The 27,645-nt window shown below is 41.5% G+C and overlaps 1 protein-coding gene across 1 annotated transcript in view; it reads left to right on the forward strand.

Moving 5' to 3' along the window:
- Window positions 1-5,014, forward strand: part of LOC101976033 (transmembrane protein 132B-like) — a 42,500-nt gene extending 37,486 nt beyond the window's left edge. Inside the window, 1 exon segment of the mRNA XM_013366286.4 lies at window positions 104-5,014. Within this exon segment, the coding sequence (XP_013221740.3) occupies window positions 104-493 (390 nt within the window). The 3' untranslated portion in view covers window positions 494-5,014.
- The last annotated feature ends 22,631 nt before the right edge of the window (window positions 5,015-27,645 follow it).

Raw genomic sequence — 27,645 nt, forward strand, 5'->3', positions numbered from 1 at the left:
GAAGATTTTTTTCTACATATACTTAAAAGCGTTTATATAAAAAATCTTGCTTATGTTGTAAACTTGAAGGCAGCTGATCATGCTTTGATTTCGTTTCCTTCAGGAAGCCATAGTCAGTTCTTGGATTTTGTTCAGTGATGGCTCCATGACACCTTTAGACATTTATAATCCCAAGGATTTTTCAATAACTGTCTCATCATTGGATGAAATGGTGGTGTCTGTCCAGTCAAACTTGCAGTCCCAGTGGCCGGTTGTGGTTGCAGAGGGCGAAGGACCAGGACCCCTGATAAAGTTGGAGATGATGATCAGAGAACCTTGCCAGAAGACCAAGAGGAAGAGTGTTCTTGCTGTGGGTAAAGGAAGCCTCAAGGTCAGGTTTGCACCAGGCATGGAGGAGGAGCACCGAGGAGGCAGCAATGACATTGAGGGCATGAACTGGGAATACAAAGATCACCTGAGCAACTCCATAGAGCGGGAAGGGAGCCAGGAGTGAGCAGTCCAGGAGTGGCTCCAGCGTGGGGGCCCTGCTAGCCCAGAGGACAGGACCAACAGGAGCACAACCCTGCCGCTGCCTGGGGAGGGGAAGGACAAAAAGCTACTTAAGAGTGGTGGTGCAGATGCCTTCACCAGCTTCCCCACCCAGGGGAAGTTTCCAGAATCCAGTAACCCTAGTGACCTTACAGTGGCCTCCAGGGGCTTGACAGACTTGGAGATCAGCATGTACACCCTGCTCTGCATCTTCTGCCTGGCCATCCTGGTCTTCCTGATCAACTGCGAGGCGTTTGCCTGGAAGTACAGACACAAAAGGCTTGCGGTGAGCGAGCAGGGCAACATACCCCACTCCCATGACTGGGTCTGGCTTGGGAATGAGGTGGAGCTTTTGGAGAACCCAGTGGACATCACACTCCCCTCAGAGGAGTGCACGACCATGATAGACAGGGGGCTGCAGTTTGAGGAGAGAAACTTCCTGCTGAACGGAGGTTCCCAGAAGCCCTTCCACAGTCAGCTGCTCAGACCTTCTGACTTTGTCTATGAGAAAGAGATAAAAAATGAACCTGTAAACTCTTCTGGCCCGAAGAGGAAGAGGGTCAAGTTTACTTCCTACACCACCATCCTCCCTGAGGATGGGGGCTCGTACACCAACTCCATCCTGTTTGACAGTGATGACAACATCAAGTGGGTCTTCCAGGACATGGGGCTGGGGGACCCACAGGACTTTAGAGACTATATGGAAAGACTGCAGGACCAGATGTAAACTCCTTTCTTATGTTGTATTCACCTTTATGCCTTCTGTTTTCTGAACGGTGGAGCAGTGAGTCTGATCAGCAATAGGGTGACTTCACAAAGCTGAGTTCGTGGAGGTCTGGAGGGAGCCCTTTCTAAGCATGTTTCACAGGCCTGGAGAGTTACATCAGCTGGGTTTTAAGCTGGGAAATGCTTCTAAAACAGCTACATGTAGGGACTGGAGGAATTCTAAGACAACAGTTTTTCCTACAGCCTGGTACCAGCTCAATGCAGGTAGAGTAAACCCGACCCCACAGACATTGTTAGTCATCTCATGGGCGAATGGCTGTGTATAGAGAGGAGAGATTTGGATGTTGATTTTCCTGTTCCTAGACCTTTTAAAGCACAGTAGGCAGGTACAGCCCGTGGCCTGGGTTTGGACACACATGAGAGGTGACTGAATGTAGCTTTCCTTATTTGTTAGGAGCACTGCTCAGTATTTTTATATACATTTCCACGTGCACCTGTTCCTTTGACCTCTGGAATTTTTTTTTTGAAACACGAAGAGAAGAAATTTCAGTCTTTGAGATCTGTGTGATTTACAAATGAGTTTTATTCCCTGGGATTTGCCCGCGTCACGTCATTTCCTGGATCTCCATACAGGATGTCAGGTTTTTCAAGTTTTGAGCACTTCTTTCTTTAGTGATAGCATCTAAGAAGCTTATTCTCACTTTCTTTTTCCTACCTTTAGCTGTTGAACTTTCTCGTGTATGACTGGGACAGGGGTTTTGCTTAAAATGTTGATATCCAGTGAGGGAGGGTCATCTCTTTACATTTTTCTATGTGAAGTTTAAAACAACTTGGAGGAAAGTTGTGAACACACAAATTTATTTTTGTCCTCTGTTTGCTAAGAATCCTGGGGAGCTCCTGGAGTACACTGGTGAGGGCAGAACTCCCCCAGGTAGCAGTGATTATGCAGGTTCTTTGTAGTCAACACAATGTACCATCCAAACTGAATCCAAAGGTAGAATCCATCTACATTTGCGCTGAAGGGAAATTGCCCAGGAAATAGCTTCTAATTAAACTTTCCATTTTACCAAAAAAAAAAAAAGAAAATTCAATGATGTTTCAATTTAGCAATACATATAAATTATCCATACATAACCAACTTCACAGGTGTGCATTTGTGGGAAAAACAATGGGTTCGCCCCAGAATTCACAAAAATAAATGACTGTTCCAGAGCCCAAGAAGCAGCTACTATGAACAAACTATAGCTATTGAAAAATCAAAGTGCTAAGAGGAAAAAAGTGATTCTTGTATAATTTTTAAATAAAAATATTTAGACTCATCATGAATCATCATCTCAAAGCAAGAATTTCAGATTAGCAAAATGCGACATTTTTATTTAATAAGATGCTATAGGTGGAAAAGCAGACACTGGACTAATCTGTCTCATTATGAGTTAACTGAGCCATTTGCATCCCTAAGAAATGGAATTTGAAAGGCCCAAAGTAGGAAGCATGTGCAGCAAGTCACCCTTACTCCCAGTGGCTGACAACTGAGCTATTCAAAAGAGAATTGTTTTCATTCAATTGCTCTCTTATTTTAGATTCTCATGCATGGGAACTTGACAACTCAGCCTCTTCTAGCCATGAAGCAGCAGCCAGAAATTTCTCCTATATCTCTTGCATGCCACAGACAGGGCTGAAATTGCAGGTGGTATAGTGGTGACCTCAGAGGCTGGTATTGGATTGGTTTTATAAGTATTTAAAATGACACTTAAGAGCTGAAGCCAGGGACTGCAGAGAGCTTCAACTTAACTGGAGAATGAAGCAGAATACCTAGGCCTTAACTGCAAAAGGAGTTTGCAGGACAGCTGGTGCCTTTTAGGAAGAGCTCCCTGGTTAGCCAGTGGCCTTTCAGAGGGCTTAGTGGGAAGGTAGCACAGAACAACTCTGAGGACAGAAGAGAGTTCATGGTTGATGGACGCACAGCCAAGCTATCCAGGAAGTCTGGCTCCTTTTAGGACATGTTTTCAGTTCCATCTTGTTTTGGAGCTTCAATATCAAAGAAATAATGGAGGTACTTTCTGAAAGTGAGGAGTGTGAACTGAAGGGGAGGAGTTTACTCAGCAGGCTGCCTCCCAACCACTGGCAAATCGAGACTTTGGTGGGGGCATAGTTTGGGAGAAATTGCCATTGTTGTGGGGAGCATCACTAAGGAACATACAAATCAGAACCTTTCCTGAGGTGGGAACATGGGGCAGGGACCGAGAGCAAACAGGGAGTATTGGGTTGTGCCAGATCAGCCTAAATGGAGCTAGAAGCTGACCATGATCCTGAAGAAGCTTCTGGTGGACAACACAGACTCACCCAGCATGAATCAGCACCCATATAGTCACCTGTGCTCCTTCACGTTAGAGCTCAGTTAGTTCAACATGGAGGAAGTCAAATGGAAGGTCATGGGAAAGGGTCCCTTTTACCATATAATATCCACTCACAAACACACACACATATGTACACGTGTGTGTGCTTGAAGCTGAAGAGTCAAATGTAGACCATTTAGTGGGACTCAAGAGTGACAGTTGTTTTCAACTGTGGCATGGACACCTTTCATTGAAGTATTTTATGCTCCTATTTACTGCATAGTATAAACCATGGGTTAGATCACCTTGTTTTCCAGCTAGTCAGCCACAGCTATTAAGCACTACACCTCAAGATACCTGAACCCAAACGGGAACAACATAAACTATTAAGCCTTGAACTCCAGTTTCCAGTCACCATGCTTTCACCTGTCTTCATTCTCTGAATTTTCATGGTTGAGATATTCAGATCCTGGGGCTTGATGAATAACCTAGCCTCAGGTTGTCAAGGGCTGCCAAGTCCCCTTTTTCCCCATAGAGTGGCATGCTCAGAATCCTCCTAAAGGAGGAACCTGCAGGCTGTGGACATTGGTCGCAGGCAGGAAGCTTGAGATGTGAGCTGAGGATTACTTGGCTTGGAGCAGTTGAAGATGTGCAGCCACTGTCTCCAGGTCCCGGTGTTCCTCTTTCAAGTCCAGAGTACAGGGACCAAGAAGCAGCTGCCAGACCAAAAAGCCTGCTTTTAAACATAGGTGTGCTGCATTTGAGAGAGCAAGAAGAGGAAGAAAAAGATCCCACAAACCCCAGAATACTCTGTGTACCAAGAGAAGAAACATCACCTTCCTAGCTGTTGCACACACTGGCCAGGGTAAATTCCCAGCCTACAATAATCCTCCATATCTACACAGAAAGTTTCGATTTATGCACATGAATGCAGTGAAAACATGGATTGGTGTTTCTGTTCCATCGCCATATCTGGAGATATGTACTTGCTGATTTTTAAATTTTAAGAAGTCCACCTTTGTGTAAATTGATCAGCTTTTTAGAAAGGGATCTTTCTAATATTGGCAAATTGAGACCATAGTAAAAGTTTTGTCAGCGAAGATCCATTCAGTCCACTGAGGGTGGCTTCATCTGAATCCTTCATGCCACTGGCATCATTGGGCTTTCTACTCTAATCATCTTAAAAATTATCTTAATTCTCCATTCTGGTCTCTGTAAATGACACCTCAGATGGTTTACAAACTTAGTAACCTTCCTCTCAATTAAAATTACATATGTGTTCTGTGACATACATCACCTGTATGTAAAGGGACAGGTTGGAAGGTGGAAAAGCTATGCTGAAATGTGGATATCAGGTATTTTTGTATGTAATATAGACATTACACTGAAACTCTGAGAGGTGTATCAGAATAAACACATTTACTCTTCATTACTTTTGGATCTTTCCTTTTTCCTGGAAATATTTCAGAAATAAAGTGACTTCACTTTTCCAGCATAATGGTATATTCTAACCACAGGGTAATTCATCGTTTTTAACATGAAAGTAAACATTTAAACATTCTTCAATTGTTTCATTATTTTACCTACATGATCCTTTTCTAGTTTCAACTTGTATATGATTGGCTATATTTATAGATACATATATTTTTCTTTTCAGCCAGAGATTGTAACATCCTTGATGACGTAATAAATGGACACCACAACGAAATATTCCCTAAAAGTCAAAGATGACATTGAGATTTAAAAATTTTTTCCATTTGTTTTCCTAACAGGCTTTGGAAACTTTCCAGATATCTTATAAAGAGGACTCATTTCTCATGTCTCTGTTGAGGGTCAGACAACCTTGAAATCAGGGCTAAAGTGCAAGGTGCAGTGGGTGTTTCGTAGTGTGATAACTGGCCACCCTCTGGCTTTCCCTGGTCAGTGACTTGGTTTTGTGGATGCATTTGGGCAGTAGCTTTGCATGGGCTTGAGCCTGGGTTCTGAGGATTCAGACAGAAGCTCTAGAGATGCAAATGAGACACAGAACAGCAGGGGCTTCTGCTTACAAGATGAGGTAGCTGGTTCATTTGAGGGACTGGTGGGTGTGTTGGCCAAGTACCTAAGGCTGCAAGTGCATTTCTTGAAACTGCCAGTGTTATCTTTGGCACTTTGGCAAATACTACCCATTGTTCTCATGGTGCATGTGAGTGTCTCAGGCAGTAATTTGGCATGTCGTAAATGTTTCGTGCCACACCTGGTTTCTCATCAGACACTTCAGACCCCTGTAAATGCTGGCTTGTGAAATGTAGGCTGTGAGGTAGTTGGCTTGTGAAATCTAGGCTGTGAGGTAGCAGGCTTTCTTGCTTATTTATAAAATGTTTGGCTCATTTAGCAGCAAATGAGACAAAAAACTTTGCTAGGTGTACAAACCCACCCCCCATCAGGATTACTTTTCAGTACTTGGGTAATTATTACCCAATAACAGCTTTCAAAGCTTCTTTCTCCTTGAAACATGGGAAGACTGAGCCACAGAACCTAGATATTTTATCCTAGAGCTCAGTGTGTCTGTTCACAGTTTATATCTCAAAAAGAGAAGGAACAAAAAAGAAAGTTTGAAATGAGATATGTAATACAGGGATCACTTTGTATTTAATTTTTTGTGCATATGAGCACAAAATGCAAAAACTGTATTTGAGTTTTTTAAAATATTAAAGTCCTTAATACTTGTTAGTTTCATTATAACTTTATACAATTTGGATAGGTAATGGAGTTTTTTGTTGTTTGCTTTTAGAAATTTCTAAAAGTATAAAAGTAGAGACATCTAACCTGGGTTACAATGTTTACAGACTGTTCCATGGTTCAAACAAGTAGGACACCAATGCTTTCCAGGTGGAAATTCAAGTTCATTCAGGAACATTATCTTCCAAGTTTAAGGAAGCAATAATGTTGTCAACTCAATGCTGAGCAACCTTCGTGTTCTATGAAACGTCTTCAAAATTTCTTTGGCTTTAATTGCTCCTCTTGGTCAGTTGTTCAGATGAAACATTGTCATTGTATGTTAAAGATTGAATCTCATTAAGATGCTTAAGAAACTGAGAAGACAATGGCTTTTTCATACATCTCCATCGCCCTCTGCAGTGATACTCTTTAGAGTTGAATGCTGCTTTGGAATTTGGGGTCTGTGTGATGCTGAATTTTTTTACCTGTTTGAAAATATTATGGTCCCTTCTTCATATCTGTAGTACTTGATTCCAGGTCCCCCCGAAGTTACAAAAATCTGAGATGTTCAAGTTCTTTATGTAAAAAAGGTATAGTAAGATTTGCCAGAACCTATACAACCCTCCTGTAGAGTTGAAATGATTTCTAGATTACTTATGATTCCTAACACAATGTCAATGCTTTGTAGATAGTTGTTATACTGTACTGTTTAGGGAATAATTACCAGGAATAAGTATTCATGTTTAGTACAGATGTATTTTTTTTTCTGAATGGGTTGATCTGGGTTGAATCAGTGGATGTAGAAGCTGTGGATATGAAGAGCCATCGCACTTCTTCAAGATGGCGGAACTCACTTTTGACTTGGCACTTTTTTTTCACCTCTTTCTACCAAAAGAGCACATGGGGTTTTCTACTTTCCATTCTAAGGTTGGAGCTGAAAGACCTTCTACTTTACTGTTACCTCTCCTGTAGGAATCTGACTCACTGAATGAAATAGCTTATGTTGTATTCACTTCACTCCAAGATGCTTTCTTAGAGAATGTGTCTTTTCTCCTGATCACAATCACTTAGGGTCTCCATTTTTCCTGTGTGTATTCCTAAATGGTACAAGCATTTCCATTCCATGAACATCGTGGGCTGACAGGAAGCACACCACTCCTGCACTCAGCATCCATATTGCCAATCTCCATGGGACACATCTGGAAACATGCAGTAGACCTTCCACCATCCCAGTTCTCCTGTGCAGTGAAGTGTTCCACAGCCACCAGTTCAGACACCAGAAGATGCCAGGACTGGCATATGTCCCTCCTCTTAGCACAGATCCAGTGGCTTCCTTCCTTAGTTGTCCTCCTCTGGAGCCTTGCTTTGGACTTACAGCAAGGGCAACAATTCAGAATTCAGAGTGGATTCTGAGAACAAACCCATTGTCCAGGGCTCCATTACAAGATATTCTAGGCCTTCTCCACACATCATTGTTGGTTTAAGCAAACATCAAAACTGAAAGGTAGGATCCGAGAGTGGAGAACTAAGGAAAGAAATGCTTGAGCTCAGAGGAAAAGACGTGAGACCCAGTGAGAAGCAGCACACCCACACGCTGAGCACCACACTGCAGGGCCACGCTCACAGGGGGCAGCTGCATCTCTTCTGTGGCCAATCATTTTTACAGTGCTGCTTCTCTGTGATAGATGTCTAGAGAGCATGATGTTACCTAGAGATTTAAACCTGTGTCCCCCTTGTCAGGCCCAGCCTCTGATGCCTCTTGTACAGTTGGACCCTTGGCTGTAGACCATAATGAGTGGCCAGACACACTAGGCCCAGTCAATTGTACATTCTGGGTGGTTTCCAGGCAGCAAATAGAAGAAATAATTTTTATCTGGCATTTGGAAAAAAAGGGTATTATCCCTTACTTTTCACTTTACTGAAATTGGATTCTTCATGCCAGATATTATGAACAGAGCATGCTGTTATCACCCTGTGCTTCTCTGACTCTTGGTTGTGTAATGTATTTATCCATTTCAATGGCCATGGCTTTTAGTACAACCTGTTGTGTATGTTCCACAGTGTACCTCACCATACCTGTAAAGGCACTTCCAAACATTTAAAAAATAAAAAAATAAAACATGTTGCATGATTTCTTGTTATAGTAAGACAATTAATTGGTAGGTTCCAGGAAAGGATCTCTTCAAAAAGACATTCCAAGGAAGATACTGAGAAATCCTCAAGTTGTACGTAGAGGTGGCTATAACTGCATTGTCATAGCTGTCATTGTCATGGACATCTATTGTCTGAGACCCTAAGAGTTAGAGAAAATAATGACTTATTTAAGTCTGAGAGAAAGATTCCAGGAGAAACAGGCTGCCCTTGAGCTCCAGGGAAAGTCTCGGGAACTTGATGAGTCCAAGTCTTGCTCATCACTGACATTCCCGAGTGGCCCTGAGTGTCTATAGCTAAGACAGGCAAATTCAGTTCTTGGAGTCCCTATTTCCATAAAGCTTACAAAGTTTAATTTTAATGAGAGAAAAAACTTTATTCAAATGTGTCCCTGCCAGACAGGGGCTGTTAGTTCTATGTATAAAACTGGAGACGCAGGAAAACTCACGCAGGCGCCAATTGCATTTAACTCGGGAACAACTAAAATACTTCTGTACATCGTGCCTCCAGGGCTCCACACATGTAGCCAGGGAAGGCACCCTGTTGTGCCACACTCCTGCCCTGTATTAACAGTTGGTTCCAATGTGTGTTGTCTGAGCTGGAGTCTGTAGAGAGGACCAACTGTGTGAGAATTCATTCAGCTTTAGAATACCCTCCACAGCAGGGTAAGGTTGATGTCAGGCAGCTGTGGCATGAGCATGAGCTCTGCCCATGTTCCCCGGCTCACTGTGATGCTCGCAGGTTCTACAGCACTTGTCAACAGCAGTGTGATGAGCAGTACTCTACTGTTAGAGAGGAATTTACCGAACACCTGTGTCATTGTGCCAAAGACAGTAACTTCCAGCACTGAGAAGGGCTGGCCAGCATATGCATGCTCTGGGCCCAGCTCTCTTTCGTAGAGGTGAAAAAACTTAAGAAGGCAACATTTTCAAGAAGTTTGGTGCCACTTTGGAGCAAGGATAATGTGCAGGTGAGTGTCCCTGGAGTCCTGAACTGCCCGTGAGCACTCTGCTTGGCATTGGAGGTCACTCAGGTCCCTGCTGCTGAAAATGTGGCATCTTTGTCAGGTCTTCTGCGTTTAAATATGTAACTGGCCCAGGTGCAGAACACTCATGTGGCTTTATACAGTTGATTTTTAAAGCAGTTAAAAATGGAGAAGAGATATGCATTTATACTATGTTTATAAGCACCTGATCACCTTTTCCAATGCCACCTTTCACCTGTCACCATCTACTTTCATCCTGAAGGACTTTCCTTACTATTTCTAATAAGGAAAATCTCCAGCAACAAATGCTTTCAGCGTTAGTTTCCTGGGCTGCCTTTATTTAGTTTTCCTTCTTGATATTTTTTCTAGATGTGGCATTTTGGGGTGATAGTTTTTCTCATTAGTTTACACTCCATTCCACTCCCTCTTAACCTCCACAGTTTCTGATGCAATAGAGCGTGACCTTGGTGTTGCTCCCTGGTATATGAGGAGTCATTCTTCTCTTAATAACATTTTTATTATTATGTCAGAGTGTGTATCTCTTTGCATTTACCTTATCTGAAGTGTTTTGAGCTTATCAGGGGTATAGATGAATGTTTTCTATTAAATTTGGGAAGTTTTCAACTGTTGTTCTCTTAAAAGTTTTCCCTTTCCTGCCTATACTTTCTTTGTTTATTGGTGTATTTAATGGTTTCATACAAGCCTCAGAGGCTTTCTTTTTCTCTATTCTTTTTTCCTCTGTGTTCCTTGTGTTTTTTTGATTACATAATCTCTATCAATATATCTTTTTCACTGAGTCTGTCTTATGCCAATTTCAACCTGTGGTTGGGCCTGTTTCATATATATATATATATATATATATATATATATATATATATATATATGTAGAATGAGTGATATGAATAGCAGCACAAGGAGGGTTAAATGAAGGGACACTGCTAACAGTTCTGCATTATACATGAAGTGCTCTATATCTATGTTATTAGGTGATAAATAGTGATCTAGGATTAGACTGAAAATGCAGCAAGGTATATTGAATAAGGTCATAGAAGAGAAAAATTGGAACACCAAATAATACTTGATTAATATGAAGAGTTGTTTGACAGAAGGTGAAAAAAAGAAGAGGTGACAACTAGAAATCAAATGACTGAGACCCACTCTATCAGCAAGTCAGGATTAATAGGAAGAGAGCCATCTGAAGTTCATAAGAGGCATACTTTATTTTTAACATTTGTTCTTTTTAGATATACATGACAATCAAGTGTATTTTGACATACTATACATTTATGAATATAACTTATCCTAATTAGGATCTCATTCTTGTGTGTTGTACATGATGTGGAATTTCACTGATCATGTATTCATATATGAACATAGGAAAGTCATGTCTGATTCATTCTACTGTCTTTCCTAATCCCATTCCCCCTCCCTTCCCTTCATTCCCCTTTGTCTAATCCAATGAATTTCTATTTCCTCTGCCCTTATTGTGTTAGCATTTACATTTACATAGCAGAGAGAACATTTGGCCTTTGGCTTTTTTGGATTGGTTTATTTCACTTAGCATGATAATCTCTAGTTCCATTTATTTACCAGCAAATGTCATAATTTCTTCTTAATGCCTGAGTAATATTCCATTGTGTGTATATACCAATTTTATTTATCCATTCATCTGTTGAAGGATACCTAGGATAGTTCCATAGCTCAGCTATTGTGAATTGAACTGCTAAAGCATCCATGTGGCTGCATCACTGTAGTACGCTGATTTTAAATCCTTTGGGTATATACTGAGAAGTAAGATGACTGGGCACAATTGTGGTTCTATTCCAAGTTTTCTGAGAAATCTTCATACTGCTTTCCAAACTGGTTACACCAATTTGCAGCCCCCCCAGCTATGGATGAGAGTACCTTTTCCCCCACTTTCTCACCAACATTTATTGTTGCCCGTATTCTTGATAATTGCCATTCTCTGGAGTAAGATAGAATCTCAGTGTAGTTTTAATTTGAATTTCTCTACTTGCTAGTGATGTTGAACATTCTTTCATATATTTGTTGACCTTTCATATTTCTTCTTTTGTAAAATGCCTGTTCAGTTCCTTTGCCCATTTATTGATTTGGTTATTTGGTTTTTGGTGTTAAGTTTTTTAGTTCTTTGTATGTTTGGAGATTAATGTTCTAGTTGAGAATTAGGTGGCAAAGATTTTTTTCCCATTCTTTAGACTCTCTTTTCACATTCTTGATTATTTCTTTTGCTGTGAAGAAACTTTTTAGTTTGATACCATCCCATTTATTGATTTTTGATTTTACTTCTTGTGCTTTAGGAGTCTTGTTGAGGAAGTCAGTTCCCATGCTGACATGATGGAGAGTTGGGCCTGCGTTCTCTTCTAGTAGGTGCAGGGTCTCTGGTCCAATGCCTAGGTCCTTTATTCACTTTGAGTTGAGTTTTGTGCAGGGTGAGAGGGAGGGGTTTAATTTCATTTTGCTACATATGGATTTCCAGTTTTCCCAGAACCATTTGTTGAAGAGTCTATTTTTTCTCCAATGTATGTTTCTGGCACCTTTGTCTTGCATGAGATAGCTGTGTATATGTGGGTTTGAAGAGACATCCTTTAAATGTGAAGAAACAAAAAATAAAAATTTGAACTAAGATAATATTCAACACAAATAAGTTTTCCAGTGTGACTAATACCAGATAGAATAGACTTTAAAAAAGAAGGGTCATTACTTCAAATGGATACCATCATCATCATTATCTTTTCCTTCCTCCCCTTCTCCTCATCCTCCTCCTCCTCCTCCTTCTTCACTATCACTACCACAACAACATGGTCAGCTTATTGATATGAAAATCCTAAGTGGACATGCATTAAAAATAGAACTTCAAATTAAATGAAGCAAAAACAGCAGAACTGAAGGGAAATTTGAGAAATCTATCTATTTATCTGTTTGGAGATTTCAACACTCTTATCTCAGAACTGATAAGAATATGAAAAAATAAAAATATAGTTAAGTGGAACTATGCCAATCATTTAAATTTAAATATATAAGACTGTTTTCAATAACTGAACACAGAAGCACCCATAGAACAAAATTCTCCAAGATAGAAAATACATTGGGGCATGAAACCAGTCTCAGTATAACATCAGTGGGTTAAATTCCCCTGGCATCTGTTCTCTGATCCCAATAAAAGTAGATTAGAAATCAACTGAATAAGATGGGTGCAGTGGCACATCACTGATCCAGTGGCTTGGGAGGCTGAGGTAGGAGGATCACCAGTTCAAAGCCAGCCTCAGAAATTTAGTGAGGCCCTAAGCAACTTAATGAGACCCAGTCTCAAAAAGTAAAAAGGTCTGGGGATGTGTTTCAATTGTTTAGTGACTCTGGGTTCAATCCCTGATTCAACAACAATAAAAACTGAATAAGAAAGCTATTTAGCAAATTTCCAAATATTAGAAATTAATCTGCACAATTCTATGGAACCCATGGGTCAAAAAGGAGAATCAAAAGAATCTTTAGAAAACTTTTTGTACTGAATCAAAGTGAAAAATCAGAGTATATCAAACTTTGTAAGATGGCTAAATATTCATGACATATTTTTATTCATTATAAATGAAGAGCTTATTAAAGCTGATAATCTATATAGGAAATAGTAAACTATAGCTCACAAGACAAGCCTGCCAGATTCCTGTTTTTGCCAATAAAGATTTATTGGCACAGAACCATTGTCACACATTATATAATGTTCATGTCTGTTCTTGTACACAATGGCAGAGGTGAGTCATTGCCTTAGAGATTGTGTTGTCCACAAAATCTAAAATATTTATTATTGCACCTTTTTTAGAAATAGGGTTTGATCTTGATCTAAGTCATTACCTAAAGAGTGTGTAGAAGAAGAGCAAATTAATACTGAATTGGGTGAAAATAAGGCATAGATAATGAGTGGGCACACATGGCCAAAGTTTATTTCCCCAAAAGAAGTCATAAAATCAACAAATACCTAGTAAGACCAATGAAATAAAATGCACATTATGAATTGCATTACAAGAAGAAATTACTACAGCTCTATAAGAATTAATAAGAAAATTTTATGAGTAGCTTTATGCAATAAAATGTATAATTCAGATAAAATGGACAGATTCTTTGAAAGATGCAACTTAGCGTCAAACTTGTCAAAACTGAGACAAGAAAAATTAAGGTCTGCATGGACCCAATCAATTAAATAAAATATTGCTCATAAAGAAACTTAAGGGCTTGACGGCTTTACTCATGAATTCTGTCAAATATGTAAGGAAGAAATACTCTTCTTATGGTTGGGAGTGTTGTTGCTAACTAATAAAACACTTGCCTAGTATGCAGGAGGACCTGGAATTCATTCACAGCACTTAAAAAAACAAAACAAAATGGAAAACTTTTATTCTTAAAGACATCTGTGAAGATGCAGAGGAAAAGAAAACAGCCCACTACAGTTAGGAAGCCAGTCTTAATGCTAATATGTGAACCAGACCATAAAATAAAAGCAATGAGATACAAGACTAATGCATAATGAAGCAATTTTCATATTCTAAAAATAAAAAATTGGAAAGGAAATTTAATCAATATCATTTACTCTATCATTCAATACCAAAAAAATACTCTAGAATAAATATAAGAAAGTAAATATCTGCCAGTCATTAGAACAGGACAGTGTCTTGAAATAGATCCACTCTTTTATGATTGTTTGATTTTTTAATACAGGAGTCCTGGGAATTCCATGGGTGTTAAGGAAGCTTTTTTATGAAATGATACTGAAAAAGTTGATATGCATGTGGAGAAAAATGAAATTTCACCCTTAAGTCCCACCATATATCATGTCATAATGAATCACAGACTTCAATGTAAAATGAAATTTATAACCTTTTGAAGACAATATAGGAGAATGCATATTTTTTAATCATGGGACAAGAAAAAGTTTCTTAAGACAAAGTCAATTAGCATAAAGAAAAATTAATAAATTAGACTTCACAAATTAAAAATCTGTGATTTAAAACATACTTAAGAAAACACACAGGCAATCCACAGAAGGGGAGAAACTATTCTTAATTCAATACTGTTCTCTAGAATGAAAGAACTACTACATTTCAGTGAAAAGGCAAGCAGCACTTTGAAAAGTGACAGAAGAGTTGAATAGAAAGTTTCCAAATGAATAAAGAAAGAAAAAGTGTTCCACTGTCTTTGTCATCGGGGAATGGAAATTAAAGCCCTGGCAAAGTCCCACCACATACCTCTATTTTGCATAACACCCAACACTGGCGAGGGCCCACAGGACTATCACTGAGGCACTGTGTGAGGCTGCACAGAACTGTTGCCATCTGGGAAAGGTGCTGTCACTTCCTGGCTCAGTTAAACAGGTACCACGTTACCTAGGACAACACTCTTTGGCTTTCAGCCAGGGCAGTAAAACCAAGATGGAGACGTGAGCAACGTGTTCCCAGAAGCTTTATTCATACTGAACAGAAAAGGAAGCAGCCACCCAGATGGCATTAGGAGAATGACAGACAGGAGCCATCCTCAAGTGGTGAGAGGTGGGTGCTCTTCAGAAGGAAGCTGGCCCATGAAGCTTCGCGAACTGCAGGAGGACGGGTGGCCCTGGTAGTTTTCATGGCTTGACAGGCAGCTGTGGGCAAACCAGTCTCCAAGAATGGACAGCGAGCACGACTGCCTCCACCATGGCCTGTGCTGACCAGGAAAGGTGCCTTCATCTAGACCCGGGACTCACTGTGTAGGTGAAGGCTTTTTAAAAGCCCCCAGAGCTGTGCCCTGAAGATGTGTCCATCCACTGAAAATTGCACTCAGCATAAGTCACGTCACAAGGAAAACAATCCTGGAAGTTACCTGGAAGATACCCTGGAAGGCCCACCCTGTTTCTCTCCCTGCACTTGGGGCAGAGTCCTGTACCTGGAGGATCAGCTCCCCCTGCCTGCCTCAAGAACACTAAGCAATCAACAGGAAGACTCTGAGGGGAGCTTTCTGTGACCTTGGGCCAGAGGTCTGCTGCTGGGTTACTACAGGAAGAGACTACGTGGAGAATCAGAAGAGCCACAGGCAGTGACAAGACACACACACCCCCCTGCAGACACCCCGACCTTCCTGCCCTGGACCATGGGTGCAGAATGTGGGTGACTGGCTTAGCTTCCATTCTCTAAGGTCCAAATTGCCAGTTCCAGCTTGTGACCTCTGCCCTTAAGCATCCTTTCCCATTTGTACCTCATGCTCTTCACATAGAAGAGGTTGGACAATAGGTGACACCTTCTTATTGAACCTGGCTCCCTCTCTCAGTATGCTGACAATGCTCCCCTGGTCCCCTTGGTCAGATTCCAAGCAGTACAATCCACAGGGTTCAATGTGGCCCCAGCAGGGGACTGGCAAGCAGAGGCACATCCACAGGGCCCCTCAGTGCTGGCCACCACCCCATCACTTCCAGCTCTTGGAGATTTGGGCAGGTGCTCCTGGTGGTGCCTGAATCTCCTGACCAGGCCAGTGTTGCTCTGCAGAGTGTGGCAGGGCATGCTGTCATGGTGTCTACAGTAAACATTCATTTTAAGGTGGCAAAAATGGTAGCCCAGTGATTTGTGCATGAGGTAAAAGATTTCATGAAATTCAAGATCAGCCTCACCTGCTTGCAGAGCTTGTAGAGACCAAGTCTCCTTCCACCTAAGTCACCACTCTCAGCCAGCCAGAGACTCTGTGTTTGGTGGAAAGTAATGCAAATCTGAAAAAGTCCATCTCTGAGAATAAAGCAGACTTTCTCCAAATAAAAGAATGCTGCACCTTTCATTTTTACTGTTGATGGCTCATTTGAGGATGGCTGGCATCCCAAGAAACAAAAGCCCCCAACCCTAAGGGGTCAAAGCCCAAAGGGACCTCAGAGCCCCAGAGAGTGTTAGGGGATGCTGGCCTACTTTCACAGGAGCCAAGGGGGAGAAGGAGAGGTTCTGGGTGAATAGAAGATGGGTCTGCCCAGCTTCTACTAGGAACTCTGCTGAAGATGTCACCTGCCCTCCTTGGTGAAGGTCCCCAGAGGGTGACAACTGGGAGTTGGACATAAAGTGAGTCCAGAAATGGAGACCACCTGGGCCATATGGAAAAGCTTCTTCATAGGAATGGATGTGACAGCCAGGCTGAGGGGTATCCTGTAGAAAATCCCATGAAGGAAGCACTCAGCAACCCAAACTCTCCCAGCTGGGCTTGCCTCTCTCTAGTCAGAAGATGCAGGGCAAGATGAGCACTGAAACCAGCTGAGGAAAAGGAGCAGGAAGTGCAGGGACAGCACTTGGTGAATCTCCCCGGGAGAGTGCACGGGGAGATGCACCATTTGGGGATAGAGATGAACCTTGCATGTACATGAAAACATCAGTTCCTGAGAAACTGATGTGACTCCATTTTTGAGAAACCAGTCTCTACCTCAGAGCAAAGCCTGTCCAAGGAAGGGGATGTGACCCTTGTCCTTGGAAAAACCCACAGAGCACTCCTAGGCACATACCCACCATGCTGAGTTGTTTGTCTGCAAATAACAGGAGAGATCTACCACGCCAGGTGTCCCTGACTCAGTCAAGCTAGGAGAGGACCCATAGCAACCCCCTAGCAACCACCAATTAGCATGAGACAGGGAAAATACCTGGGATGCCAGATGACAGCCCAGTAGTTTATGGTAGTTGATAACGTGTTGGGAAACCATGTAGTTCAGCACATACACTCCTCATGGCTAAACCAATCAGTTCAAAGGAATCCCCCTCTTGTACTAACCAATCACCCCTACCCAACTAGTTCCTGCCAGTGAATGTGCTAATTAATGTTCAGAGTTGTTGTTTGACTTTCTCATGGTCTGTGATGATTTGCTGTGTGGTGTTGTGACTCATAGAGTATCCCCCCAAACCTATAAAATCTCACTGAACAAAGGACTGGGGCTCACTCCCTGGGACCACTGTGTCAGGAACAGTTGTGAGTCCAGGCTCAAGCTTGCAACAAAGACTCTTGTGTGATTGTATCGGATTCAGCTCCTGGAGGTCTATTGGGGTCCCACGAACCTGGCATTACATCCCCACCTCCAGCAGGTGCAGAGGGCTTAGGAAGAGAGGAGTCCCTCTTCCCAAAGCCAGATCCTCTAAGAGGAAAGAGGCGGTTGGGGCGGGCCCGCGGCTTCATGCCTTCAGGAGCTGCATGACATGGGTGAGCAAACGCACACACTGGAGGTGAGTGAGTGGCTTAAATCTGAGCTTTCATCAAAGCCACTTATGCCCCTGCTGTTGCCAGTACAGGGCTCAGCAGAGGCCAGGCAGGGGACCAGGGCATCCCTCGGATATTCTCACACAATGAAGGAGGGAGAGACAATGAGGAAAACTCAGCATGGTGACTGCTGGGTCTTTTCTTCCATTGCCCACATTCAGTAGAAAGATGTTATCTTTCAGGAAAATAATCTGTAGACATTTTATCTTCTTTCTTTTGTATAAATTCAAGGTTGGGTTTGGCATTAGGGAAACTAACACTTTAAGAACATGGCAACCATCTGTGTTGAAGTATATTGCTGCCCTCTCTCTAAAACCAGGTTTCCAGAAATTGACACTCACAGGAGGGTGGCGTGGCTACTGTCCAAGGAGTTCACATCGTGTCCAGACTCTCAGGTGCATGAGGTTAGTACTTCCAGATGGTTGCTTAGTGTCCTCTCTCTCTGGGTTGGGAGCTTCAAGAAACCAAGGCAGTGAGTGTCTGGTGCTGAAGAGCTCTTTTTATTGTCCTTTATTTTGATTGACAATAACTGAAATCCATCAACCAGCAAAAAAACAGCGTTTATGGATACTTGATGATGATTAGTGTGATGAGCAATACTCTACTGTTAGAGAGGAATTTACTGAACACCTGTGTCGTCCTGCCAAGGACAGTAACTTCCAGTAGCTTGCTCTGGGCCCAGCTCTCTTTCGTAGAGGTGAAAAAACTTAAGAAGTCAACATCTTCAAGAAGTTTGGTGCCACTTTGCAGCAAGGATAATGTGCAGGTGAGTGTCCCTGGGGTTCTGAACATCCCATGAGCACTCTGCTTGGCATCGGAGGTCACACGGGTCCCTGCTGCTGACAATGTGGCATCTTTGTCAGGTCTGCTGCGTTTAAATATGTAACTGGCCCAGGTGCAGAACACTCATGTGGCTTTATACAGTTGATTTTTAAAGCAGTTAAAAATGGAGAAGAGATATGCATTTATACTATGTTTATAAGCACCTGATCACCTTTTCCAATGCCACCTTTCACCTGTCACCATCTACTTTCATCCTGAAGGACTTTCCTTACTATTTCTAATAAGGAAAATCTCCAGCAACAAATGCTTTCAGCGTTAGTTTCCTGGGCTGCCTTTATTTAGTTTTCCTTCTTGATATTTTTTCTAGATGTGGTATTTTGGGGTGATTGTTTTTCTCATTAGTTTACACGCCATTCCACTCCCTCATGGCCTCCACAGTTTCTGATGCAATAGAGTGTGACCTTGTTGTTGTTCCCTGGTATATGAGGAGTCATTCTTCTCTTGATACTTTTAACATTTTTATTATTATGTCAGAGTGTGTATCTCTTTGCATTTACCCTATCTGAAGTGTTTTGAGCTTATCAGGGGTATAGATGAATGTTTTCTATTAAATTTGGGAAGTTTTCAACTGTTGTTATCTTAAAACTTTTGCCTTTCCTGCCTATACTTTCTTTGTTTATTGGTGTATTTAATGGTTTCATACAAGCCTCAGAGGCTTTCTTTTTCTCTATTCTTTTTTCCTCTGTGTTCCTTGTGTTTTTTTGATTACATAATCTCTATCAATATATCTTTTTCACTGAGTCTGTCTTATGCCAATTTCAACCTGTGGTTGGGCCTGTTTCATATACATATATCTCCATGTAGAATAAGTGATATGAATAGCAGCACAAGGAGGGTTAAATGAAGGGACACTGCTAACAGTTCTGCATTATACACGAAGTGCTCTATATCTGTGCTATTAGGTGATAAATAGTGATCTCGGATAAGACTGAAAATGCAGCAAGGTATATTGAATAAGGTCATAGAAGAGAAAAATTGGAATACCAAATAATACTTGATTAATATGAGGAGTTGTTTGACAGAAGGGGAAAAAAAAAGAGGTGACAACTAGAAATCAAATGACTGAGGCCCACTCTGTCAGCATTTCAGGATTAATAGGAAGAGAGCCATCTGAATTTCATAAGAGACATACTTTATTTTTAACATTTTTTTAGATATACATGACAATCCAGTGTATTTTGATATATTATACATTTATGAATATAACTTATCCTAATTAGGATCTCATTCTTGTGTGTTGTACATGATGTGGAGTTTCACTGGTCGTGTATTCATACATGAACATAGGAAAGTTATGTCTGATTCATTCTACTGTCTTTCCTAATCCCATTCCCCCTCCCTTCCCTTCATTCCCCTTTGTCTAATCCAATGAACTTCTACTTCCCCTGCCCTTATTGTGTTAGCATTTACATTTACATAGCAGAGAGAACATTTGGCCTTTGGCTTTTTTGAATTAGCTTATTTCACTTAGCATGATAATCTCTAGTTTTATTTATGTACCAGCAAATGTCATAATTTCATTCTTCTTAATGGCTGAGTAATATTCCATTTTGTGTATATACCAATTTTATTTATCCATTCATCTGTTGAAGGGTACCTAGGATGGTTCCATAGCTCAGCTATTGTGAATTGAACTGCTAAAGCATCCATGTGGCTGCATCACTGTAGTATGCTGATTTTAAATCCTTTGGGTATATACTGAGGAGTGAGATAACTGGGCACAATGGTGGTTTCATTCCAAGATTTCTGAGAAATCTCCCTACTGCTTTCCAAAGTAGTTGCACAAATTTGCAGCCCCACCAGCTATGGATGAGAGTACCTTTTCCCCCACATGCTCACCAACATTTATTGTTGCCCATATTCTTGATAATTGCTATTCTGCCTGGAGTAAGATAGAATCTCAGTGTAGTTTTAATTTGAATTTCTCTACTTGCTAGTGATGTTGAACATTCTCTCAGATATTTGTTGACCTTTCATATTTCTTCTTTGTAAAATGCCTGTTCAGTTCCTTTGCCCATTTATTGATTTGGTTATTTTGGTGTTAAGTTTTTTAGTTCTTTGTATTTTTGGAGATTAATGTTCTAACTGAGGATTAAAAGATTTTTTTCCCATTCTTTAGACTCTCTTTTCTCATTCTTGATTGTTTCCTTTGCTGTGAAGAAACTTTTTAGTTTGATACCATCCCATTTATTGATTTTTGATTTTACTTCTTGTGCTTTAGGAGTCTTGTTGAGGAAGTCAGTTCCCATGCTGACATGATGGAGAGTTGGGCCTGTGTTCTCTTCTAGTAGGTGCAGGGTCTCTGGTCCAATGCCTAGGTCCTTTATTCACTTTGAGTTGAGTTTTGTGCAGGGTGAGAGAGAGGGGTTTAATTTCATTTTGCTACATATGGATTTACAGTTTTCCCAGCACCATTTGTTGAAGAGTCTATCTTTTCTCCAATGTATGTTTCTGGCACCTTTGTCTAGCATGAGATAGCTGTGTATATGTGGTTTTGAAGATACATACTTTAAATGTGAAGAAACAAAAAATAAAAGTTTGAAACAAGATATAATATTCAACAAAAATAAGTTTTCCAGTGTTAGTAGGCAAATATCAGATAAAGTAGACTTTAAAAAAGAAGGGTAATTACCTCAATCGGATACCATCATCATCATTATCTTTTCCCTCCTCCCCTCCTGCTTGTCGTCATTGTCCTCCTCCTTCTTCACTATCACCACCACAACAACATGATATGAAAATTCTAAATGGACATGCACTAAAAATTGAACTTCAAAATAAATGAAGCAAAAATAGCAGAACTGAAGGGAAATTTGAGAAATCCATCTATTTATCTGCTTGGAGATTTCAACACTCTTATCTCAGAACTGATAAGAATACAAAAAAATAAAAATATAGTTAAGTGGAACTATGCCAATCATTTAAATTTAAATATATAAGACTGTATTCAATAATTGAACAGAGAAGCACCCATAGAACATTCTCCAAGATAGAAAATACATTGGGGCATGAAACCAGTCTCAGTATAACATCAGAGGGTTAAATTCCTCTGGCATCTGTTCTCTGATCCCAATAAAATAATAGTTTTCTGTTTTTTTTTTTTTTTTTTTTTTAGTTCTGGGAATGATTAGATTAGATTAGAAATCAACTGAATAAGATGGGTGCAGTGGCACATGACTGATCCAGTGGCTTGGGAGGCTGAGGTAGGAGGATCACCAGTTCAAACCAGCCTCAGCAATTTAGTGAGGCCCTAAGCAATTTAATGATACCCAGTCTCAAAAAGTAAAAAGATCTGGGGATGTGGCTCAGTTGTTAAGTGACTCTGGGTTCAATCCCTGATTCAACAACAAAAAAAACTGAATAAGAAAGCTATTTAGCAAATTTCCAAATATTAGAAATTAATCGGCACAATTCTATGGAACCCATGGGTCAAAGAGGAGAATCAAAAGAATCTTTAGAAAACTTTTTGAACTGAATCAAAGTGAAAAATCAGAGTATATCAAACTTTGTAAGATGGCTAAATATTCATGACATATTTTCATTAATTATAAATGAAGAGCTTATTAAAGCTGACAATCTATATAGGAATCAGTAAACTATAGCTCATAAGACAAACCTCCCTCCTGTCTGTTTTTTGCCAATAAAGTTTTATTGACATAGAACCATTGTCACACATTATATAATGTCTATGTCTGTTCTTGCTCACAATGGCAGAGGTGAGTTATTGCGTTAGAGATTGTGTTGTCCACAAAATCTAAAATATTTATTATTGGGTCTTTTGTAGAAACAGGGTTTGCAAGTTTTTGATCTAAGCCATCACCTAAGGAGTGTGTAGAAGAAGAGCAAATTAATACTGAAGTGGGTGAAAATAAGACATAGATAATGAGTGGGCACACATGGCCAAAATTTATTTCCCCAGAATAAGTCATAAAATCAACAAATCCTTAGTAAGACCAATGAAATAAAATGCACATTTTGAATTATATCACAAGAAGAAATTACTACAGCTCTAGAAGCATTAATAAGAAAATGTTATGAGTAGCTTTATGCAATAAAATGTGCAATTCAGATAAAATGGACAGATTCTTTGAAAGATGCAACTTAGTGTTAAACTTGTCAAAACTGAGACAAGAAGTAATCAATGTCTGCATGGACCAAATCAATTAAATAAAATATTGCTCACAAAGAAATTTAAGGGCTTGATGGCTTCAATCATAAATTCTGTCAAATATGTAAGGAAGAAATAGACTTCTTAGGGTTGGGAATGTTGCTAAATAGTAAAACGCTTGCCTAGCATGAAGGAGGACCTGGCATTCATTCCCAGCACTTAAAAAAACAAAACAAAATGGAAAACTATTATCCTTAAAGACATGCTGTGAAAATGCAGAGGAGGAGAAAACAATCCGCTACAGTTAGGAAGCCAGTCTTAATGCTAATATCTGAACCAGACCATATAAAATAAGCAATGAGATACAAGACTCATGCATAATGAAACAATTTCCATATTCTAGAACTAAAAAATTGGAAAAGAAATTTAATGAATATCATTTACTGTGTCATTCAAAAACAAAAAAATACTCTTGAATAAATATAAAAAAGTAAATATCTGCCAGTCATTAGAACGGGACAGTGTCTTAAAATAGATTCACTCTTTTATGATTGTTTGATTTTGGAATACAGGAGTACTGGGAATTCCATGGGTGTGAAGGAAGCTTTTTTATGAAATGATGCTGAAAAAAGTTGATATGCATGTGGAGAAAAATGAAATTTCACCCTTAAGTCCCACCATACATCATGTCATAATGAATCACAGACTTAAATGTCAAATGAGATTTATAACCTTTTGAAGACAACATAGGAGAATGCATATTTTTTAATCATGGGGCAAGACAAAGTTTCTTAAGACAAAGTCAATTAGCATAAAGAAAAATTAACAAATTAGACTTCACAAAATTAAAAATCTGTAATTTCAAACATCCTTAAGAAAATACATGGGCAATCCACAGAAGGGGAGAAACTATTCTTAATTCAATACTGTTATCTAGAATGAAAGAACTACTGCATTTCAATAAAAAGGAAAGCAGCACTTTGAAAAATGACAGAAGAGTTGAATAGAAAGTTCCCAAACGAATAAAGAAAGAAAAAGTGTCCCACTGTCCTTGTTATCTGGGAATGGAAATTAAAGCCCTGGCAAAGTCCCGCCACACACCTCTATTGTTCATAACACCCAATGCTGGTGAGGGCCCGGGGGACCAGCACTAAGGCACTGTGGGAGGCTGCACAGTACTGTCGCCATCTGGGAAAGGTGCTGTCACTTTCTGGCTCAGTTAAACAGATACCGTGTTACCTAGGACAACACTCTTTGGCTTTCAGCCAGGGGAGTAAAAATCACGATGGAGACGTGAGCAACGTGTTCCCAGAAGCTTTATTCATAGTGGGCAGCAGAGAAAGGAGCCACCCAGATGGCATTAGGAGAATGACAGACAGGAGCCGTCCTCAAGTGGTGAGAGGTGGGTGCTCTTCAGAAGGAAGCTGGCCCATGAAGCTTCGCAAACTGCAGGAGGGTGAATGTGGAAGAGTGGCCCTGGTAGTTTTCATGGCTTGACAGGCAGCTGTGGGCAAACCAGTCTCCAAGAATGGACAGTAAGCATGCCTGCCTCCACCAGGGCCTGTGCTGACCAGAAAAGGTGCTTTCATCTATACCTGGGACTCACTGTGTAGGTGAAGGCTTTTTAAAAGCCCCCAGAGCTGTGCCCTTAAGATGTGTCCATCCACTGAAAATTGCACTCAGCATAAGTCACGTCAAAAGGAAAACAATCCTCTTCAAAACCCAGATACCCTGGAAGGCCCACCCTGTTTTTCTCCCTGCACTTGGGGTGGAGTCCTGTACCTGGAGGATTGGCTCCCAAGGATGGGCTCCCACTGCCTGCCCCCAAGGAAACTAAGCAATCAGAAGGCAGACTCTGAGGGGAGGTTCCTATGACCTTGGGCCAGAGGTCTGCTGCTGGGCTACTGTAGGAAGAGTCTACGTGGAGAAGCAGAGGAGCCACAGGCAGTGACAAGACACACACGCCCTCCTACAGATGCCCCGACCTTCCTGCCCTGGACCATGGGTGCAGAATGTGGGTGACTGGCTTAGCTTCAATCCTCTGGGGTCCAAATTGCCAGTTCCAGCTTGTCACCTCTGCCCTTAAGCATCCTTTCCCATTTGTACCTCATGCTCTTCACATGGAAGAGGTTGGACAATAGGTGACACCTCCTTATTGAACCTGGCTCCCTCTCTCAGTCTGCTGACAATGCTCCCCTGGTCCCATTGGTCAGATTCCAAGCAGCACAATCCACAGGGTTCCATGTGGCCCTAGCAGGGGACTGGCAAGCAGAGGCAGATCCACAGGGCCCCTCAGTGCTGGCTGCCACCCCATCACTTCCAGCTCCTGGAGAGTTGGGCAGGTGCTCCTGGTGGTGCCTGAAGCTCGTGACCAGGCCAGTGCTGTTCTGCAGAGGGTGGCAGGGCCTGCTGTCATGGTCTCTACAGTAAACATTCATTTTAAGGTGGCAAATATAAAATTTTTAAAATAAAAATTTTAAGGTGGTAGCCCAGTGATTTGTGTATGAGTTAAAAGATTTCATGAAATTCAAGACCAGAGTCACCTGCTTCTAGAGCTTGTAGAGACCAAGTCTCCCTCCACCGAAGTCACCACTCTCAGCCAGCCAGAGACTCTGTGTTTGATGGAAAGTAATACAAATCTGAAAAAGTCCATCTCTGAGAATAAAGCAGACCTTCTCCAAATAAGAGAATGCCGCACCTTTCATTTTAACTTTTGATGGCTCATTTGAGGATGGCTGGCATCCCAAGAAACAAAAGCCCCCAACCCTAAGGGGTCCAAGCCCAAAGGGACCTCAGAGCCCTGGAGGGTGTTAGGGGACACTGGCCTGCTTTCACAGGAGCCAAGGGTTAGCAGGAGAGAATCTGGGTGAATAGAAGATGTCACCTGCCCTCCTCAGGGAAGGTCCCCAGAGAGTGACAACTGGGAGTTGGACAGAAAGTGAGTCCAGAAATGGAGACGACCTGGCCCACATGGAAAAGCTTCTTCATAGGAATGGATGTGACAGCCAGGCTGAATGCAAGCAGAGCATTAAGAAATACAGGGGTTCCCTGTAGAAAATCCGATGAAGGAAGCACTCAGTGATCCAAGCGCTCCCAACTGGGCTTGCCTCTCTGTAGTCAGAAGATGCAGGGCAAGATGAGCATTGATACCAGCTGAGGAAAAGGAGCAGGAAGTTCAGGGACAGTGCTTGGTGAAGCTCCCCAGGAGAGTGCATGGGGAGATGCACCATTTGGGGATAGAGATGAACCTCGCATGTACATGAAAACATCAGTTCCTGAGAAACTGATGTGACTCCATTTTTGAGAAACCAGCCTCTACCTCAGAGCAGAGCCTGTCCAAGGAAGGGGGTGTGGCCCTCGTCCTTGGAAAAACCCACAGAGCACTCCTAGGTACATACTCACCCTGCTGCATTGTTTGTCTGCAAATAGCAGGAGAGATCTGCTGCACCAGATGTCCCTGACTCAGGCCAGGTGAGGACCCATAGCAACCCCCAATTAGCATGAGACAGGGAAAATACCTGAGATGCCAGATGACCCCCCAGTAGTTTTTGGTGGTTGATAATCTGTTGGAAAACCATGTAGTTCAGCAAGTACACCCCCTGTGGCCTAAACCAATCAGTTCAAATGAATCCCCCTCTTGTACTAACCAATCACACCTACCCAACTAGTTCCCACCAGTGAATGTGATAATCAATGTTAAGAGTTGTTGTTTGACTTTCCCGCAGTGTGTGATGATTTGCTGTGTGATGTTGTGACTCATAGAGTATCCCCCAAAACCTATAAAATCTCACTGAACAAAAAACCGGGGCTCACTCCCTGGGACCACTGCATCAGGAACGGTTGTGAGTCCAGGCTTGCAATAAAGTCTCTTGTGTGATTGTATCGGATTCGGCTCCTGGAGGTCTATTGGGGTCCCACAAACCTGGCATTACATCCCCACCTCCAGCAGGTGCAGAGGGCTTAGGAAGGGAGAAGTCCCTCTTCCCAAAGCCAGATCCTCTAAGAGGAAAGAGGCAGCTGTGGTGGGCCTGCGGCTCCATGCAGTCAGGAGCTGCGTGACATGTGTGAGCAAAGGCACACACTGGAGGTGAGTGAGTTGCTTAAATCTGAGCTTTCACCAAAGCCACTTATGCCCCTGCTGTTCCCAGTACAGGGCTCAGCAGAGGCCAGGCAGGGGACCAGGGCATCCCTCTGATATTCACACACAATGAAGGAGGAGGGACAGACAACAAAGAAAACTCAGCATGGTGACTGCTGGGTCTGTTCTTCCACTGCCCACATTCAGTAGAAAGATGTTATTTTTCAGGAAAATAATCTGTAGACATATGATCTTCTTTCTTTTGTAAAAATTCAAGGTTGGGTTTGGCAGTAGGGAAACTAACACTTTGAGAACATGGCGACCATCTGTGTTGAAGTATACTGCCGCCGTCTCTCTAAACCAGGTTTACAGAAATTGACACTCACAGGAGGGTGGCGTGGCTACTGTCCAAGAAGTTCACATCATGTCCAGATTCTCAGGAGCATGAGGTTAGTACCTCCAGATGGTTGCTTAGTGTCCTCTCTCTCTGGGTTGGGAGCTTCAAGAAACCAAGGCACTGAGTATCTGGTGCTGAAGAGCTCTTTTTATTGTCCTTTATTTTGATTGACAATAACTGAAATCCATCAACAAGCAAAAAACCAGCATTTATGGATAACTTGTAATAGAAAAGTCAGGATTGTGCTGGGGACGGTGGTGCATACCTATACTTCAAGCGGCTCAAGAGGCTGAGGCAGGAGGATCCCAAGTTTAAACCAGCCTCAGCAACTTAGTGAGGTAAAAAGCACCTCAGTGATTCCCTTTCTCTAAATAAAATACAAAATATAGCTGAGGAGATTGCTCGGTGGTCAAGTGCCCTTGAGTTCAATCCTTGGTACCCCACCCGCCAAAAAAATGTCAGGGTTGTGATTTCAGTTATAGTTTGATCCAGCTGTTTAGACAATACTTTTAGCCATTCTCTTGCACTTTCTCTGTG

The sequence above is a fragment of the Ictidomys tridecemlineatus genome, chromosome 1, assembly GCF_052094955.1.
Source record: "Ictidomys tridecemlineatus isolate mIctTri1 chromosome 1, mIctTri1.hap1, whole genome shotgun sequence".
In the NCBI taxonomy this organism is placed as follows: Eukaryota; Metazoa; Chordata; class Mammalia; order Rodentia; family Sciuridae; genus Ictidomys; species Ictidomys tridecemlineatus.